This window comes from Vicia villosa, unplaced genomic scaffold, assembly GCF_029867415.1.
Source record: "Vicia villosa cultivar HV-30 ecotype Madison, WI unplaced genomic scaffold, Vvil1.0 ctg.001436F_1_1, whole genome shotgun sequence".
Classification (NCBI taxonomy): Eukaryota; Viridiplantae; Streptophyta; class Magnoliopsida; order Fabales; family Fabaceae; genus Vicia; species Vicia villosa.
The window spans coordinates 207,621-226,193 of NW_026705617.1; the positions used below are offsets into that span (position 1 = coordinate 207,621).

Genomic DNA, 18,573 nt, shown 5'->3' on the forward strand with positions numbered 1-18,573 from the left:
TATCTCAAGAGGCATATCTACGGAAGATTCTTGAAAAGTTTGGTATGTCGAATTCGAAGCCAGTTGTGACTCCAACAAACCCTCAATTCAAGCTGAGTATTGATCAGTGTCCCAGTACTGATGTGGAAAGAGCCTATATGAATAGCATCCCATATGCTAATATAGTTGGTTCTTTGATGTATGCTATGGTTTGTACTAGACCCGACATAGCATACGCAGTAAGTCTTGTAAGCAGGTACATGGCGAATCCTGGAAAGGCTCACTGGCAAGCATTGAAGTGGATTTTAAGGTACATAAATGGGTCTCTGAATAGAGTCCTAATTTATGGTGGAGCCTTGGGTGAAGATGGTAAAGCAGTAATCGAAGGATATGTCGACTCTGATTATGCAGGTTGTATGGATTCCAGGAAATCTATTTCTGGATATGTTTTCACTATGTTTGGCACAGCAATTAGTTGGAAAGCAACACTTCAGAAGGTTGTTGCTCTATCAACCACTGAAGCGGAGTACATTGCATTAACTGAAGCTGTGAAAGAAGCATTGTGGCTTGAAGGTTTTGCGAAGGAGCTGAAACTTCAAGGTCGAGGTATCACTGTTAAATGTGATAGTCAAAGTGCAATACACCTATCGAAGAATTCAGCCTATCATGAGCGAACTAAGCACATTGATGTGAGGCTGCATTTCGTCAGAGGAGTAATCGAGCGTGGAGAAGTCCAAGTGCTGAAGGTTTCGACTGAAGACAATGCTGCTGATATGATCACCAAGACATTGTCGAGTTGCAAGTTTTTCCACTGTATGCAGTTGATAAAGCTGCATGAAGAAAGCTAGTTTGTTCCCTTGATGTTGTAGAGTTAGATCCAAGGTGGAGATTTGTGAGATTTTGGATCGAACTCTAGTATGGCCGAAGGGTAGCTTCTTGGTTCGACAGGGTTAAGCATGAAGTCGAAGGTTGTTCACATGCTTGTGTCGAAGATGCTAGGGTTGTTAGCATGTTAAATTAGGTTTTAGTGTTTAAACCCTAATTTGTTAAGTTAGCTTGTTTATTAAGTTGACTTGTGTAATGGGCCTTGTGGAAAAAGCCCATTAGTTAGTATGTTAGGTTTTATTATAAATAGCATACTAGTCTCTCATCATTGCTAAGCTGCAAATCCTAATTTAGGGTGAGAGAGGTTATTTGTTATTCTTGTAAACTTGTAATCTTGTTTTAAGAGAAAGTAAAAGAATAACGGTTATAACCAATTATTGTGTTCTTCTTCTCCCCTATAATTCCCTATTATACTTTGTTATTGGTATCGTTTTTCACAACAGAGAGCATCATTACCGTTCAAAGCATTTTTTTTATATTTTCTTTATTTTTTTAAAGTTTTTAATATTTTGGCTGATTATAATAGAATTTTTTTTTGTGATTACTTCTGTACCTTTGAGTTTAGATGAATATCGATACCTTCAACCAATCAAATATTATAACTTCATATCATATTATTTATTGAGAAAAGGGGTCATGCACTGACAGTGTAAAGTAATTTTACACTGTTAACCAATCACCACCATGCATTCAATTAAAATATTTTTTTATTTAAAAAAACCTTTAATGATATGGCACATTCATGATTCCTTATTGGATGACAGTGTAAAACTATTTTACACTGTCAGTGCACTACCTTTTAACTCTTATTTATTTATTTTAATTTAACTTAAAATAGATTAATTAAAAGTACTGATATTCAATTTGAATTTATGGGTACTAAAATATATTAGTTATTTAATATATCTAAAAATTAAATTTTTTCAACAAATATTTTAGTTTTGTTAAGTGAGCTCATCTACTTCACTAGACCGATTCTTAATTTTTTTTTTTTTTTTTTTTGTAGAATATCATTGTACATTTTCTCCAATGCTTAATGTAATTGAGTACTCTCACTCCCTTAAAATAATGAGGTTTTGGAGGAGCGGTTTGACCTGTTAATAGGAGGTGATATCAGAGTCGCCGAAACTATGATGGCGCCGAATATGTTAACCTGTAAACGACAGAAAGAAGTAGAAAACCACGGTGGAGGTATCGACCGGATGAGTAGTATACCGGACTCTGTATTATGCCACATCCTATCATTCCTTCCTACCAAAACATCCGTCGCTACCATGACTCTCGTGTCTCGTAGGTGGCGTCACTTATGGGAGCATTTGCAGGTTTTCGACTTTGATGAGGACTCCTTTGATACAGTCCAAGAGTCCAAAAGGTTCAAAAAATTTGCACTTTTCGTGAATGCTGTACTCGCCTTCCGCAAATCCCGCGACATTCGAAACTTTCAACTCAGTTGCGACGTTCGAAGTTCGAACCATCGCTGTGACTGCGCTGATATGTGGATCCGTGCTGCCATTAACCCCAACCTTGAACAACTGTCTCTCTCCATTGTCGCCGACTACAGTTTTCACAAGGACGTGGTCCTCCCTCGTTCGCTTTTGAATTGCACCAATCTTGTTTCCCTCTGGTAACCTAATTTAATCTCATCATGTTGTCAAAAATGATATTCTATAAAAAAATATTCATGATAAATAGATTATTCTCTAACCTGTCTTTTTAAAACAATGCAGTCTTGTTGGTGGTATCAGAATCAATCTTCAACATTTTGAGCTTCATTTTCCATCACTTAAGTTCCTCAAACTCGATGCAGATATTGTTGATTCCGAAATTGACTTGCTCTCTGCCTGCCCCGTCCTTGAAACTCTGCACCATATTTACTTTGTACCCGAATATTGGACCATACATCCTGTGCCACCCTCTTCTCAGAGGTTGAAATTTACCGGTGGAAATTTCTCTTGGACTTTCCTTCAAGTAGGCAAAACAACATTGGGCATCATTGGCAACTTGCAGAGTATGGTGGAAGCGTGCATTCACTTCTTTCCCTCACAAAAATGTGAATTTGTCGACCCTATTCTCGACTGCCTCCTAGTTGATGATCCGTCAGAGATACTGTTGCGTCATTCAACATCAAAGGTGAAGCTTTATTATCATGACAAATTACACTAACCCCCTAAATTCTGTCCAAATGTCATAAACACCACTTTTAGATTCAACTGTCTTTTGTCATTTTTACTAACTGCTACTTTTACTTTGTTAAATGAGTGGAGTTGAATGAACTTTGAAAACTAGGGATATGTTTTATATTGTGATATACCTCAGAAAGAGGTCACTATAATTTGCCCTTATTATTCTGGTTTATTACATATTTGTATGTGTGCTTTTATATACTTACATTGTGCATGGACTTACAGTGGTCACTTCGCTCTCGGATTCTAAACCATCCAGAATTTTGCTATTTACTTCATCTAAAGTTCATTCTTCCATGTTTCAACACAAATCTTATAGTCAATGTGCTTGACAAGTGTCATATGATTCAAGTTTTCATAATCCAGTGCAACAAGGTTTGTTGAGTTCTCAAGTTTAATTCAAACAATCTTTGATTTGTTTATGTATGCATATATTTCTATCTATTTATCTATACAGACATACAAATACATGCTTGAGTCATGTTGTGTCTTGATGCTTGTAGGAGGAACAACCACCTTTAAGGACATGGGACCCAGAGTCAACAACAGTTCCTAAGTGTCTCAAATCCCACCTGAGTTATATTCACATAGAAGGATATCAAGGATTTGAAGATGACTTGACATTTGCTGAATACATTTTGCGCAACGGACTTGTGTTGAAGACAATGCTTATTTTTGTTGATACTTCAATGGATCAAACAAATAAGTACTATTCTGTCAAAAGATTAACTGATATACCTAGGGGATCCAACATGTGTCAACTTAAATTTGACCCAACTGTATCTTCTTAAGGTGAAAACTCTCACCGTCTACTTTTTTTTATGTATCAAAGTTCATTCAGCTTGGCTTAGTTCTAACTTCATGACAACTATATGTGCCTTTTTTTACAATATGCATTGCTCACAATTTCAGCTATGGTTCAACTTTAATCCAATACCAAATTATCTTTGATGTAGTTATTTCGCATGATAATGTCTAATTGGGAAAATATTCTAACCTTTTCCCCTATAACAATGTTTCCTTTAGGATTTCATGTTCATTGAAACTTACAAGATTTAAAATTTGCAAGATTTATAAGGTTGAAGAAAATGATGACCTTTACACGCTATGCTTAATAATAGAAAATTTCCTAGATAGAATGCTACATATAGTAACTAAGTGGTTTTCTTTGAAGTGCTCATGTTATTATAGCAAACAAATCTTTGTTTGTTTGAGGTGTTGGTGCGCACTTTGATGAATCCGGGTTATGTTGTGAATGAACCACTCTATTATAATCTGGTTATGATTTCTGTATTTATGAGATTGATTGATCTTCTAGAAAACCTAAAATAAAGAAAATAAGCTTTCCAAAAAAATAGAGAAGATATTATCATGTTTTACATTACTATTAAAACTTATAGTTAGAATCAAACCAAATCTGATCAAAATCGAAAGTGACCTGGACCGTAAATACTCATGTTAATAGTTTGAGTTTGTGGTCTCTCTATTTTTGATGATGTGACCCAACTTTCCGATCTCCACGGTTCCACTCACCTTCTCAAGCACCTGTTTTTGACTTTCGTATCTTGAAAAAGTTCGGAAATCTCATTTCTAACGAGCCCAAGAAGCTCGATTCTGTGAAAGCAACACCGTTCCAGTTTGAGATCCTTAACATAGTTGTGCTACATCACTGCCATGTTAATGACTCTCATCTGTTGGGAAACCCGATTTGGGATCGGAAACTCGATTTTATAAATGGGAAACAATTATTTGTTGTGCTCCTCTCAAGGTCTCAGGTTCTAATCCCACTTGGTGTAAACAATTCATGTGGGGCCAGTCCATACAGAGCTTTGCTCTGGCTTTAAACGGGACCCCCGCAAGTGGACGGTGGGATTGGTCTTCTTGGATTAGTCGGTCGCAAGGCCGGATACCAAGATTTCAAAGAAAAACTGTTGTGTTTGTATAGTTTTAAAGTTTGCCTAGGCTTAACATGCATGCCAAAATTCAATTTTGTGAAATTCAATATTTGAGCAAAGAAAAACAGAAGATCAGGTTCAAATCATCTGTTATATGTTGTCTTTGTTATTATTAGATACCTTCACAAATTATTATATTAAGGCTATCTGTTATGAATGTGATTTGTTAAACCTTAATATGTCTATGGATTGAAATTGTGACTTACTTGGTAACTTTTTGTATCTCTGCAGATTGTTTAGGTATTTGCCAGACACAGTAAATTTTATCGGCTTTGAATAACTTTTTCTGCTATATGTTTGGCGGTGTGTATTTGGAGTGCTATGATTTGGGATGCTGGCAAAATCATGTTTGTTCAAATTCTTGGGGCTTCATTAACAAGATGACATTGATATCAAAACATATAAATATGTATTTTGCATTTCAGCATGTAAGTTTTTTTTGGTTGGCTAATATCAAGACATGATATGTCAAAGGTCATACCAATTTTGTTTAAAAATCATTGGAAAATCCGAGTCATCACCTTTAAATATGGGTTTTTGAAGTCACTTGTTTAGAGCGACTATTTATCTGTATCTGTGCTTGAAGTTTGCTGCATATTTTGATCACAAGTATTTGATTTTCTTTACTAAGCCATGTTCATTGCAGCTTTAAACATGGCTGTTGATAATGTTTATAATTTTCAAGCTTCTTAGAATAAATAAGTAAATCAATGGAATTTAAGAGTATGAGAGTTGCTTTTGAATGTTGTGTTTTCTCGAGTCATCCTTACTCCCTACATAACAAATTATAAGTAAATTTTGTTTTTTAAAGGCTCCTGAACACGCCATTTCCTTTGTCATTTGATGTACTTTTGGCAATTTAATCTAAGGAAGGCACTTTAACATGATATTATATTGTTATTTAAAAATTTAGAAGCTGCAAAATAATTTAATTTCTCCTTTTAATAATCATCGTCACAAGTAATAAATCATTAAAAAAAAGGTCAATGTGTGCAGCATTAAAAGAGTAAATTAGGCTCTCTAATTGAAGATAGCTCTTGCAATTTTTAAACAAAGGACCAATTTTATTCCGTATATAAAAATTGTTAAAAAACAGAACAGTAATTCAGGTCTGAATATGAAGCATAAAGTAATAAAAAATCGTTTTTCAAGGCATTTGTGAGGACATCATGACCCAGACACAAATATGCTTTTCATGACCAGACACAAATATCTTTTCATAACATAGAAGTAATAAAAAGAAAAAGGTAATACAAAAGATAAAGCTAGATCTCTAAGAAACCTTTAATCATGTGCCTAATGGATTTTCTTTACCATAAATGAAAACAGACATGCAATTCTTAAGTACTTGCAGATTCAAGATTGCATCTCTTAAGAGCCAACTCTACCAAGCAGCATGAATCATAAGCTTCTAAAGGTAGTTGCAATGTTGATAATCATAGTTCTTGGAGACACAGTTTCGACAGTGGAAACCTGCAGTTCCAATGACATGGAAGCTTTGATGAGTTTCAAGAAAGGAATTCAAATAGACACATCGGGCCGCATAGCAAAATGGGTTGGCAAGAATTGCTGCAAATGGGAAGGTATTGTATGTGAAAATGCAACCTTTAGAGTGAAAGAGATCAATCTACCAGGATTCATTTCCAATGATGAAGGATTATTTCAAACACAGATGATAGGGTTGATTTCTCCTTCAATAGTATTTCTCACATCACTTGAAGTTATTGATCTTGGTGGTTTAATTGGTCTTAGTGGAACAATTCCCCTCAACATTGGTAACCACTTAAGAAATCTCCAAAAGCTTTACCTCTATGGTAATAATTTAACTGGTTCAATACCAGAAAACATTGGAGAGTTGAAGAATCTTCAAGAACTTGCTCTTCATGAAAATAAGTTATCTGGGTCTATTCCTTTGAGCATTGGAAGTTTGAAGAATCTCAAAAGATTGTTGCTTTATTCAAATCAACTTTCAGGTAAAATACCCAACTCACTAAAAAATTTGAAACTTTTGGTAGAGTTGGACGTTCACAACAACAGGCTTACCGGTGGAATACCTGATAAAGTCGGTGAAATGCTTTCTCTTCAAAAGCTTGATCTCTCAAACAATTTGTTAATTGGGAAGGTACCATCTTCACTAACTAATTTAACTGCCATTTCAGTTTTGTATCTTGACACCAATTATCTCGAGGGAGCAATTTCGTTTCCCTCGAGACCGGGTGAAATGTCTTGTTTAGCCTTCTTAAGACTCAATAACAACCATTTTGCTGGAAATATACCTTCCAATTTTGGTTATCTAGTATCACTTCAAAGAGTTTCTTTATCAAACAACAGACTTGAAGGAACACTGCCATCTAATTTAGGAAATCTGGTATCATTGACTGAGTTGTATATCAGTGAGAATTTCTTATCTGGCCAAATACCAAAATCAATAGCCAAACTTTCTCAGCTCATAATGTTGAACATTTCTAGAAATTTGATTGAAGGACCATTACCTCAAGAGATGTCTTCTCTTCAAAATCTTCAAACACTCGATCTTTCTTTCAACCGTTTGAATCTCTCTTCAATCCCAAAATGGATAGCAAAAATGCCATCGCTTTCTCGCATATACTTTGCCTGCTGCAGAATCAAGGGCCGAATTCCAGATTTTTTACAAACAACCATCAGTCCAATTCAAGAACTCGACTTGTCGGCAAACTTTCTTAGTGGAAGCATTCCATCATGGATTGGAAGATTAAATCAACTCTACATGTTAAATCTTTCAAGAAACACTATTTCTTCATACATCCCTAATTCTTTTAGAAACTTGCATGATTTGTCAGTTCTTGATCTTCATTCGAATAGACTAACAGGCTCCATATCTTCAATTTTCGACATGGAACAGAGTTCTTTTGGAGGATCCTTAAAATTTGTGGATCTTTCTAATAACAAATTGTCAAGAGGAATAGAGGAAATTGGTTTAAGAGGGCAGTGTGATATTCAGTTTCTCAATTTGTCTCATAATCTTCTAAAAGGTAAGATACCAAATGGTATTGGGAGAATGAACTCTATAAATAGTTTGGATTTGAGCTTCAACAGGTTAGGATTCAAGTTACCTGAGGTGCTGGAAAATTTAACCTCATTAGAGGTATTGAAGCTGCAGGAAAATCAGTTGAATGGAAATATACCAAATGGATTTCTGAAGTTGATAAAGCTGAAGGAATTGAACTTGTCTAATAATCTTCTTGAAGGGGAAATTCCAAAGGGCAAGCCTTTGATTGATTTTCCAGAGAGTTGTTATTTTGGAAATAAAGGTTTATGTGGAAAACCTCTGTCTCCTTGTAAACCTTGAGAAGTATCAAATTTAGTCCTATATAAGTTAAATCTATAAAATAGAATATTCACTTATTTCACTAGGAAAAGGATAGAGTACTTATTTCCCTTCATTCTTCATGTTTCCCTCAAGAAATAGAAACTTATGAAAACTATTGATTTTTTTGGTGGATTTGTGTAATATTGATTTTTCTTTAATTGAACAAAAATGCAGAATTTCAAATTTGCATTTATCAATGAATATTAACAACTGAAAAACTTGATTTCCTTCACAATTTTAAAGTATGAATTATTTTTGTTGAACTCAGCTGAAATGGAAAATACATATTCATACATTTGCTCCCATTGTCATCTTTTCAAGACGCCGTAAGAATCTGACCAAACACCAAACATGAATCCCCAGCTTCAGAAATCATGGCAGTCCACTCAAGCACTGCCAAACATATAACAGAAGAAGTTATTCAAAGCCCATAAAGTTTAGTTAACTATCAAGACCGAAAAATAAAAATCAGCAAATGCCTAAATTATCAGACACAAACATGATCTTAGTCAGTCCTTTAAAGGATACAGAGGTACAAAGTTTATAACCAGTTTTAAGGATTTTAAACCGGTTTTTGACATTAAATTTTAGTTTTGAAAAATGATTTATAACTTTAAAACCCCATTTTAAACCAGATTCCTATTTTTTTATACCAATTTTGAACATAGAATCAGTTTTTAACTTCGTATTCTTGGATAATTGTTTGTGGTGTGATATTTGGAGTGCTGAGCCACTGTTGTTGTTATTTGGCTGTTGATAGATGCATTATTCATTATTGTTTCAAATATCATGTTGGCAACAAATCAAAGTAAACCATTGATGTGGGTACCTACAGTAATTACTAATGAAGAAACTATCCAACCAACTCTTCTAAACTATATATCTATTATTTTACTAAATATGAAATGAAATGAAGTAACTAACTGACGATGAAACCAATTAATAGAAAACTAACCAATTACTCTATAACAGGATGTAATCATTTTTTTTTTTGGTAAATAAGAGGATGTAATCATGTAACATTAAATAAGGATTGTGTAATTTCAAAGAAACTAACCAACTCTAATCGGATCTAATCATCTAACAAAAACTTTTGCACTTGTTATAAAGTTTTGGATGAAGGAATAGTGCAAAATATTAAAAATATCAAGATCAAATCTCATTAGTTTTTCTCAATAGTTATCCAACTCACAAATCTTAAGATGTTTCTCAATAGTTTTTTTTTAAAGTTTTTCAAGATCCATCTGATCTACTCTTCTTACTACAAAATCTACATATCTTCTCTTACATACTCAAACTTCCTAAGTCTAGTTTTCATACCATCTTTTCTACTATAGATGCTACCCAACAACACTCTTTAATACTGTCATCAAATCTAATCTCGTATAGTCTTACCATTCAACCAAAGCAACATATTGATCTATGATATACTTAGAATAACAAAAATGTTTACAAACTTATTATCTTGAAACACATAATCGTGTACATGAAACCTGAAAAATCCATAATTCAGTAAGCCATATAAAAAAGAGACAGCAAGAGTTCTCACCTTAAGGTGACACATTTGAGTCAAATTTAAGTTGGCATGCGACAGAGCTCCTTGGTATATCGGTTAATCTTTTGCGAGAACAATACTTGTTTGTGAGGTCCATTGAAGTATCAAATGAAATAAGCATTGTGTCCAAAATCTGTCCGTTATTCAAAACATATTCAGCAAATGCTAGCTCATCTTCGAATCCTTGATATCCTTCTATGTGAATATATGTCAGGTGGGATTTGAGACATGTTGGAACCGTTGTTGTCTTTGGCTCCCCTGATCCAAAAGGTGGTGGTTCCTCCTACATGCAATAAGGGACAAAATGACTCAAATATGTTTGTGTGTGTGTTGATAGATACATAAATACATGTAATTGAACTTGGAACTCAACAAACCTTGCTACATTGAATTATGAGAACTTGAAGCACATGACATTTCACAAGCACGTTGAGCATCAGATTATTGTTGAAGCAAGGAAGAATGAACTTCAAATGATTTAAATTGCAAAATTCTGGATAATTTAGAACTGGGTTGCAAAGTGGCCACTGCTTGTACAGGATAACAACAAGTGATGTGCAATGTTAGTACAAAACTACATACATAAAGTGAGTGTACTTAGAAGTTAGAACAACAATAATGATAATAAAATTTGACCTTTGATGTGGAATGACGGAAAAGTAGATGTAAATCACCATTTTGATGGTGGAGGAGGGAGAGTATAGGGTCAACAAAATCACTCTGGCGCAGAGAAAAAACATCGAGATATGCTTCCTCCACATTTTGAAAGTTGCCAATGATACCCAGTGTGGTTTTGGCTATGCCACCAATGCCCATTGGTTTAAGCCAATCAGAATCTATTTCAAGGCAAGTCCAAGAGAAACTCCGTTGGGAAGATTTCAACCTATTGGAGGAAGGTGGCACTGGAACTTTGGTCAAGAATGAACAATCAAAGTAAGTATCAATAGTTTGTAGCACGGGGCAGCCAGAGAGAAAGGGAACTAATGGAACCATAATGTCAATCTTGTTTTGCACAATGTCTGTATCAAGCTCCATAATGCCTGGGTCGATTTTCAACTTCTTCAACGACGGAAAATGAACCGAAGAATGGATCCTCATATGGATTGAACCAAGTAGACTGATTTCAAAAGACAGTTTACATAACATTCAAGTTAGCTTCAACTTATCACCTAAAGATTTATAAAAACAAATTTCATAAAATTTAAAAATAGCATTAAAATAAAGTTACCTGAGAGAAACGAGATTGGTACAGTTGAAGAAAGAATGAGGGAGGAGACAGAGTCGTGATCCATAGGCGTTGTCAATTGTGAGATCCAGTTCTTCAAGGTGGGGCCCGAGGGCAGCGTCGAGCCACACGTCAATGCAGTCGCCGGAAAACTTGTAAAAATCCGAGATGGTGCAACTGAGATGGAATTTTCGAATGTCGCGGGATTTACGGAGGGAAAGCACGGCATTTACAAAAAATGCAAACCTTTTGAACGTTTTCCGAAATTCGCCGTTCCAGTCGGAGTCGTCGAAGTGGAAGGCGTCGAGATGCTTCCAGAGGTGGCGCCACCTGCGAGACACGAGGCTCATATTCGCGACGGAGGTTCTCGTTGGGAGAAAGGAGAGTATGTGGCAGAGAATAGGGTCTGGTAGAGTGCTTAACTTGTCGTTTTCTACTTCTTTCAGTCGTTTCGACGCCATGGTCGTTTTCCTTGAGCTCAATTTTGAATTTCCTTTTACTTCAAATTCTGACCTAATTGCGAGTGAATCAAATTACAAAAGAGGACGTCTATTACATTTGCATCCAGAGTTCAAAGCATGGATGGCATGGACCCATACTTACACTAATGCCTCTTTTTCTAGCAATTTTTTTGCTTAAAAAATATATAAAATAACAAATTAAATTTGTAACAAGAGAAAATTGTATAATCATTTTGGACTATATCATGCATTAGATACATTAATTATTAAATGAATTTAAAAATTATTTTTCTCACATTAATTATTAAATGAATTTAAAAATTATTTTTCTCTTATAATATATTAATACTTCATCTCAGTGATTATTAACTATTTAAAGTGGTGTAATAAAACTCGGACTGAACCAACTAGATTGATTAGTTAAATCGAAAATTAATGAATAGGACGGTCTGATAAAGTCATAAAATTCGTGACAACTGATTTAATGAAAATCAATGATTTATCTAGTTTATTGGTTCATCGTATCCCTTAAAAGTTAGCTCTCAAGTTTATTGTATACTCTCAAGAATAACTCTTATGTTTGGATACAATAAAAAGAATGGAGCGGAGCGGGATGGAATAGAGCGGAACGGGGTGGAATGGAATAAAATCAGAGTTTGAAAATATTTTTAGAAAATTTTAAAAATTGTGTAGCGGAAAGTAAAATTGCAAAAGGTAAAATGTGGAAATATAAAGAATTTTAAGGGAAGAGATAAGACGCTGAAAGTTATAGAGGTTCTGTAATAAAAGAAACGATACATAATCCTCTCCCCAACAATTGTTCTTTAGAGTATCCAATAAACTTAATAGTTTTTAGTAGGTTGATCTTACCGAAACAAGCTTTTATCACAGCCTAAGCTTGAACCTAAACTTAGTTTGGTCACACGCTAACCTAGAACCTAAACGGAGGCTTGATCACACATACTTCAAACAAAAGTTTTTCACATGTTTAGCTTCATACTCAAACAAATAATCCTTAAATGGATAAAATGTTCAACCAAGGTAAAAACAAACTTCCTTAATGAACTTATCAACTACCATTTCAGAATTACAGATTCCTCACTCGCAAAATGACTTTCTCCAAAATCACCACGGCTAAACCTTTAGTGAGAGAAAGAAAACAAAAGAATTTTTTGAGAAAGAGTGAGAAGTGAGGAATGTAACGCCCGTAAATGTGTTTTTCTGATTAATTGTGATGTTTGCTACATTTTCCTAAATTTTACCGTTTTCGAGTCGAGTCAGTCGGTAAATATTAATTATGTTAATATTTTACTTATTACTTTCCATGTGTGTAATTATTATGTTTTGGGTGTTAACCGGTTAGAATTAATGTTTAGTGACATTTGGGCCAAAATTGGAATTAATGAGAGTTAAGTGGGTGAAAATGAGAAGTAGAGAAATAGAAAGAGATATTTTGAGATAGAAAGAAAAAGAGATATTTTGATATAGAAAGAAAGAGAGATATTTTGGAGAGAAAGAAAGAAACTTGTGAAGAGAAGAGAAGAAGAGAGTTGTAGAATCCAAACCAAGCTAGAGCCAAGAATCCAACCAAGGTAAGGGGGATGAATATAGTTTATCTTGATTGTATGGTTCTTGTAGTTTTGTGTGTTTTATTCTTGTTCTTGAACATTTTCTATGCTTTGGCCAAAAATGTTAGGTTATGAGTTTTGTGAGTTTTGAATTTATGAATATGATTTTGTGGTGTGTATGTGTTGTATGATGATAGATATCTTCATTGATCATGGTTGCTTTACATTTCTCCATGTTTTTATTATTGATGAAGGAATTATTAGGTTATGTACATTTAGTGAATGAACCATGAATCATTGGTTGTTAGCATGAATATATGGCATGTATGGATTGTGTAGGAAGTGTAGGGAAGTTTACATGAGGTTTTGAGATGGTTGATTTGGGTTTAGCAGGTTTGTTGCAGAACTGGTTTTTCTGAGTTTTCGCAGGTTCGCTAAGCGGCCCTGGGTCCGCTAAGCGGAAGAAGATATTTTTGGAAATTTCGCAGAAACCGCTAGTGCGCCGCTAAGCGGAGCTTCTTGCATTTTTTTTTTCATTTTTCTACTAGAATGTTCGCTAAGCGACCCGTTGCGACCCGCTAAGCGGCCAGTGTTGAAACTTGTTTTTCCAAACTTCGTTTTGCTCTATCTTTTGAACCGGAGGTCGTTTCTATGTGCCGTTCGAAGCGTTATGAAGCTTATTGAGCATGCTTTATGATAAAGAGGAGTGTATTGGTGGTTGAATGAATTTTTCATAAATGTATTTTGTGAAATGATATTTGCTAATCAAGTATGTTTTGACGATATATGTGTGCTGTGTGAATATGAACGCCTGAGTGGCAATTTTGATGATGTATCCGTGTGGATTGATATAACCGGTGTGATGTAGATATGTGACCGAGTTATATTGTTGTTGTTGTTATGTAATTGAGTCGTTTGTATGCACAGCATGACATTTCATTACGTTAATGGCGGAATGCTATTAACAGGTGGCCTGAATTGGCAATTATTACTAGTGGGAGCTTAGTGCTCGGTAAAAAGGTGTATTTGCCCGAGTGGCAAGAGGTCATCTGTAACGCCCAGAAAATAAGTATATGCTTAATTTGGACGTTTGTGACATCTATTGGAATTTTACCATTTTTGGAGTTGTTTCAGTCGGTATTAGTTTGGGATGGCGGACTAATATTTAATTGAAGGTTTTCATATTTTTGGTACCGGAAATATTAGTAAGGTAATATTCCGCGTTTTGGGGCGTTTGAACGATATTTGAGCGTAGGGGCATTTTGGTCATTTCCGCGAGGAAGATATTTTCTTTATAAAGGAAAAAGATAGAAAGAAAAAGAAAGGAAAGAAAAAGGAAAGAAAGAAGAGAAAGGGAGAGAAGAGAGAAAGGAGAAGAAGGAAAAGAGAAGGAAAAAGTGTAGATTGGTGGATTCTCGACCGATTCGAGTTCCGATCGTTGCTATAGCAAGGTAAGGGGGTGAATCTAATTTATCTTGGATGTATGATTCTTATAGTCTTGTTCTTGTTCTTGTTCTTGTTCTTGTCCTTGTTCTTTTCTATGTTTGGACAAAAATGGTGGATTGTGAGTTTTGTGAGTTTAGAAGTTATAAACATGATTTTGTAGTGTGTATGTGTAGTAGGATGATAGATACCTTCATTGATCATGTTTGTTTTCCATTACCATGGCTTGTTTGAGTTTGGAGATAAAGTTAGGTTTTGAGTTAGAGTGATGAATTAACCATGAAAAGTGTGATAATAGGTTGTTTCTATGGTTTGTATGTGTTGTATTGGTGTTGTAATGATGTTTTGGAGTGGTTTTGGTGGGTATAAGGGGGCTGGAATGGTTCTGGTGCGTTCTGGTTTTTTCTGGGTTTACGCAGGTCCGCTGAGCGGAGGTGGGTCCGCTGAGCGGAGGTCCTGTTGCAGAAAATTCTCTGCGAAGGTCCGCTGAGCGGAGCTGAAGCGGATGACAGCTTTTTCTGTTTTTCCAAAACTTTGAAACTTCGTAACTCTTGAACCGTAACTCCGATTTTGTCGCCGTTCGAAGCGTTGGAAAGCTAACGCAATAACCTATATTATTATCTAATTAAATGATTCATAGGATGAAGTATTCCATTATTTTTATTAGGTTCAAGTGATGAGTTGTGTAGTATGTTCAATTATCCAAACTTTGAAACCTTGTAACTTTTGATCCGTAGCTCCGTTTCGTACATCGTTCGAAGTGTTAGGAAGCTAGTTGGATGTTCTTTATGATAGTATAGGCTTGGTTAGCTTGTTATTAATTGGTTATGAGGTGTTGTTGATGAAAACACATAATTGTTTATATGCGCGATATGATTGGTAAATAATCATAGTGCTTGGTTGTAATTGATAGCGATGCGTTGTGTGAATGTTATCGTAATGGTACGAGGTATGTGATTAGTTGTCGATAACATGAGATCATGTTCATATGTGTTATGTATTAATGAATGTTCGTTCTTGATGTGAGACGATGTTTGGTTGTTTGATATTAACATGATGTGTGGCCTTATGGCAAGTAAATGTTGTTATGAGAATGATGTATTATCATTGTTGAATTTTTGTTATTACAACTTGTTGATGATGTATTGATGAAGTTGTGGGCCGATGGCCAATATTAATTTGATGTGTATAAGTGTGTTATACGTTCATCTATGCCGATGTGGCCAGTATGTTTGAACGGTGAATGTGTGCTGTGTGCTTATTAATGCCTGTGTGGTAATTATGGTGTGATGTAATTGATAACGATGTTATTAATTGGTGATGTATCCTTTTGGATAGAATATAAACGGTGTAACGTGGGTATGTGACCGTGTTATATTGTTGATGATGTTGTTGTCGTGTAATAGAGTCATATATTTGCACAGCATAACATTTCATTACGTTAATGGCGGAATGCTATTAGCAGGTGGCCTGTATTGGCAATTATTACCAGTGGGGGCTTAATGCTCGGTAAAAAGGTGTATTTGCCCTAGTGGCAAGAGGTCATCAGTGGGGGCTAAATGCTCGATGACGTTTAGTCGTAGCTTGATGCTCGACAAAGGTGTATTTTCCTTAGGGAAAGAAGTCCCAGCATAATGCTCGGCAAAGGTGTATTTGTCATAATGACAAGGGGAGTTTTACTCCGGATTTGGTACCACATGCATATGCACAGTCGAGTCTCATTCATCATTGTCTGTCTTTATAATTATGTTATCATTCATGTGTCACATTACTTATATATTAATTGTGGTTGAATGAGTGGATTACTTTGTTGTATGATTCTTGATGATACTTGTTGGCATTACTATAATTGTCATGCTTTCATTATGAATTATATTCTCACCCTTCTGCTGATTTGATGCTTGAGTGGCATCCTGCAGATTAGCCGCTTTGGGAGTCTTTTGGAAGAGGTAGTTCTCCAGTTGGTCTTGTCGGTCGCTCTGATACGTAACACCGGGGAGTCGGGAGTCTGTTGTTATTTATTTATATATGACTCTTTGAACATGTATATGTGATAATGTGTTGATGTGTATTGTAAACACTTTATTTTGGAAAACTCCTCTTTGAGAGTGAGAGATATATGTATATATATATGTTCATATCTTCCGTGTGTTATGTATCATTTTATTGGCAGGTGTGTATGCTTTTGGCATCGTTGATGTCCGTTTATTTTCTAGGTGTTTGTTTGGTTACTTAGTGTAACATCCTAATTGCGTTGTATGAAATTTTAAATACTCTGATATTTTCTTGCCTAAATGCTTTGGGTAGAATTGGGGTGTTACATTAGTGGTATCAGAGCAGGTCGGTCTGTCCGGCCAGTGTTGTCTAATGTTGTTTAATTCCTCAGTATGTGATAAGTGTGTGGAGCACTGTCAGTACTTGTTGTGCCTCTAGCCGGTTGTATGCAGGAGTGGTTTGAAGCTAAGTGGGGGAGAAGATATGTTTCTCGGATATGTTTCAGTTGCAAGATGTTAGTATGCTATTGAGGACAGCAGTACTAGTGTTCTTGGAATTTGTTGTTTTCTGAAGTGAAGGCGACTTGGACTTAAGACTTCGGTTGTTAATCGAGTTGGAGTGTCTCGGAGTAGATTTTGGTTATTTCTAAGGAATGGAATTTAGAGAATTGTGATGCTCTAACGCTACTGATGGACTATGAAGTTGTTGTTTGAGTAGCCTTGTGTGAGTTGACGTTGTTAGAAACGTTTTGGAACTCGAGTGAGAATTAAGAGTATGAAGAGATGAGTAGGATCTCAGGTATTTTGTTTTGAGATATTGTTAGAAGTGTTTTTAGCTACCGGACGTCGGTGTTAGCTGGTTCAGATAATCTTGGGAGATTTATGAATTATGGAATCATAGTTCTTCTGTGCTATGAGAAAAAGTTGGAAAAGAATATTATTAATGTTAGTACTGATAGTTTATACTCTATTATGATTGTCGGCTACCTATTGACAAATTGAGGACTTGATCACCCTTAATCTCTTGTTGATAGTAGACGGGATCGTATTGGACGTGATAGGCTTATCTGGCTAGTTTGATAATATTGGAAGTGAATGAGTCGGTGCAAGGTGGTACGACATTGTTTATGTTGTCGACGATTTTGGATGTTCTTGAAGAAGAGCAATTATGGGAATTGCGGATAGTTGTGCATTTGTATAAGTGTTTCTTGAAGGTTTAAGTGATTCATCGTCGAAAAGAGGAATTTTGTCTTGGAGTTCTATTTTGACAGATTTAGTTCCTAGAACTATTGTTGTGTTGAGGGTTCCGTATCGGATGCCATCTTTTGAGTTGAAAGAGTTGAGGAGTCAACTTAAGGATTTTCTTGAGAAGAGGTTTGTTCGTTCGAGTGTGTCGCCGTAAGGTGCATGTGTTTTGTTGGTTAAGAAGGAAGGTTCTATCAGGCTTCGTGTCGATTTTAGACAATTGAGAAAAGTGACAATTAAGGAAAAGTATCCACTTTCGAGGATTGATATTTTGACGGATCAAATTGGTTTGAGCTTGTTTGTTTTGCAAGTTTGATTTGAGGTATGGGTATCATCAGTGTGAAGATGATCATGCTAAGTACTTGAGAATTGTTTTGTCCGTGTTGGGAAGAAGAAGATGTTTGCTAAGTTTCCTTATGTGAGTTTTTGGTTGAGTGAAGTGAATGTTCAAGGGGTAAGTGGAGGTTTATGCTTTTATGCAAGTTAAGATTTTTGAAAGGATTTATCTGTCACAAGATTTAGAGTTGGCAGTTGTTATTTCTGTTTGGGAAATTTGAAGGCACTAATTATTCGGATCGAGATTTGTGTGTGTACGTGACTACAAGAGTTTGAAGTATTCGTTTGATCAGAACGAGTTGAATATGAGAACCATTGCATACGTCTATGTGGATGATTCGAGTATTGTGATTGCTGAAACAGTTGTGAGATTTGAGTTGGGTGTGTAAAGAGAC

General features: G+C 35.5%; 3 protein-coding genes across 3 annotated transcripts; 2 read left to right on the top strand and 1 right to left on the bottom strand.

The window, feature by feature from the left end:
• Window positions 1-1,925: 1,925 nt before the first annotated feature.
• LOC131635132 (FBD-associated F-box protein At4g10400-like) lies at window positions 1,926-5,608 on the top strand. Its single transcript, XM_058905743.1, has 5 exons — window positions 1,926-2,488; window positions 2,592-2,994; window positions 3,273-3,422; window positions 3,551-3,839; window positions 5,234-5,608. Exons 1-4 carry the CDS (start codon window positions 1,995-1,997, stop codon window positions 3,836-3,838), a joined length of 1,335 nt encoding a protein of 444 aa, XP_058761726.1. The 5' UTR covers window positions 1,926-1,994; the 3' UTR covers window position 3,839; window positions 5,234-5,608.
• Window positions 5,609-6,322: 714 nt separating this feature from the next.
• On the top strand, window positions 6,323-8,476 carry LOC131635135 (LRR receptor-like serine/threonine-protein kinase FLS2). The gene has a single exon (XM_058905744.1). The coding sequence runs from the start codon at window positions 6,399-6,401 to the stop codon at window positions 8,328-8,330; it is 1,932 nt and encodes a 643-aa protein (XP_058761727.1). The 5' UTR covers window positions 6,323-6,398; the 3' UTR covers window positions 8,331-8,476.
• On the bottom strand, window positions 8,458-11,720 carry LOC131635136 (FBD-associated F-box protein At4g10400-like). The gene is made up of 5 exons (XM_058905745.1): window positions 11,135-11,720; window positions 10,543-11,023; window positions 10,284-10,433; window positions 9,901-10,189; window positions 8,458-8,744 (listed from the first exon to the last, which is right to left on the bottom strand). The coding sequence occupies exons 1-4, from the start codon at window positions 11,590-11,592 to the stop codon at window positions 9,902-9,904; spliced, it is 1,377 nt and encodes a 458-aa protein (XP_058761728.1). The 5' UTR covers window positions 11,593-11,720; the 3' UTR covers window positions 8,458-8,744; window position 9,901.
• Between the last annotated feature and the right edge of the window lie 6,853 nt (window positions 11,721-18,573).

Coding starts and splice junctions, on each gene's coding strand:
- LOC131635132 (XM_058905743.1), top strand. CDS start 1,995: ATGATGGCGCCGAATATGTTAACCTGTAAACGACAGAAAGAAGTAGAA. Junction 2,489..2,591: donor ACCAATCTTGTTTCCCTCTG/GTAACCTAATTT, acceptor AAAACAATGCAG/TCTTGTTGGTGGTATCAGAA. Junction 2,995..3,272: donor TGCGTCATTCAACATCAAAG/GTGAAGCTTTAT, acceptor ATGGACTTACAG/TGGTCACTTCGCTCTCGGAT.
- LOC131635135 (XM_058905744.1), top strand. CDS start 6,399: ATGAATCATAAGCTTCTAAAGGTAGTTGCAATGTTGATAATCATAGTT.
- LOC131635136 (XM_058905745.1), bottom strand. CDS start 11,592: ATGGCGTCGAAACGACTGAAAGAAGTAGAAAACGACAAGTTAAGCACT. Junction 11,024..11,134: donor ACCAATCTCGTTTCTCTCAG/GTAACTTTATTT, acceptor TTTTGAAATCAG/TCTACTTGGTTCAATCCATA. Junction 10,434..10,542: donor TCCGTCATTCCACATCAAAG/GTCAAATTTTAT, acceptor CTGTACAAGCAG/TGGCCACTTTGCAACCCAGT.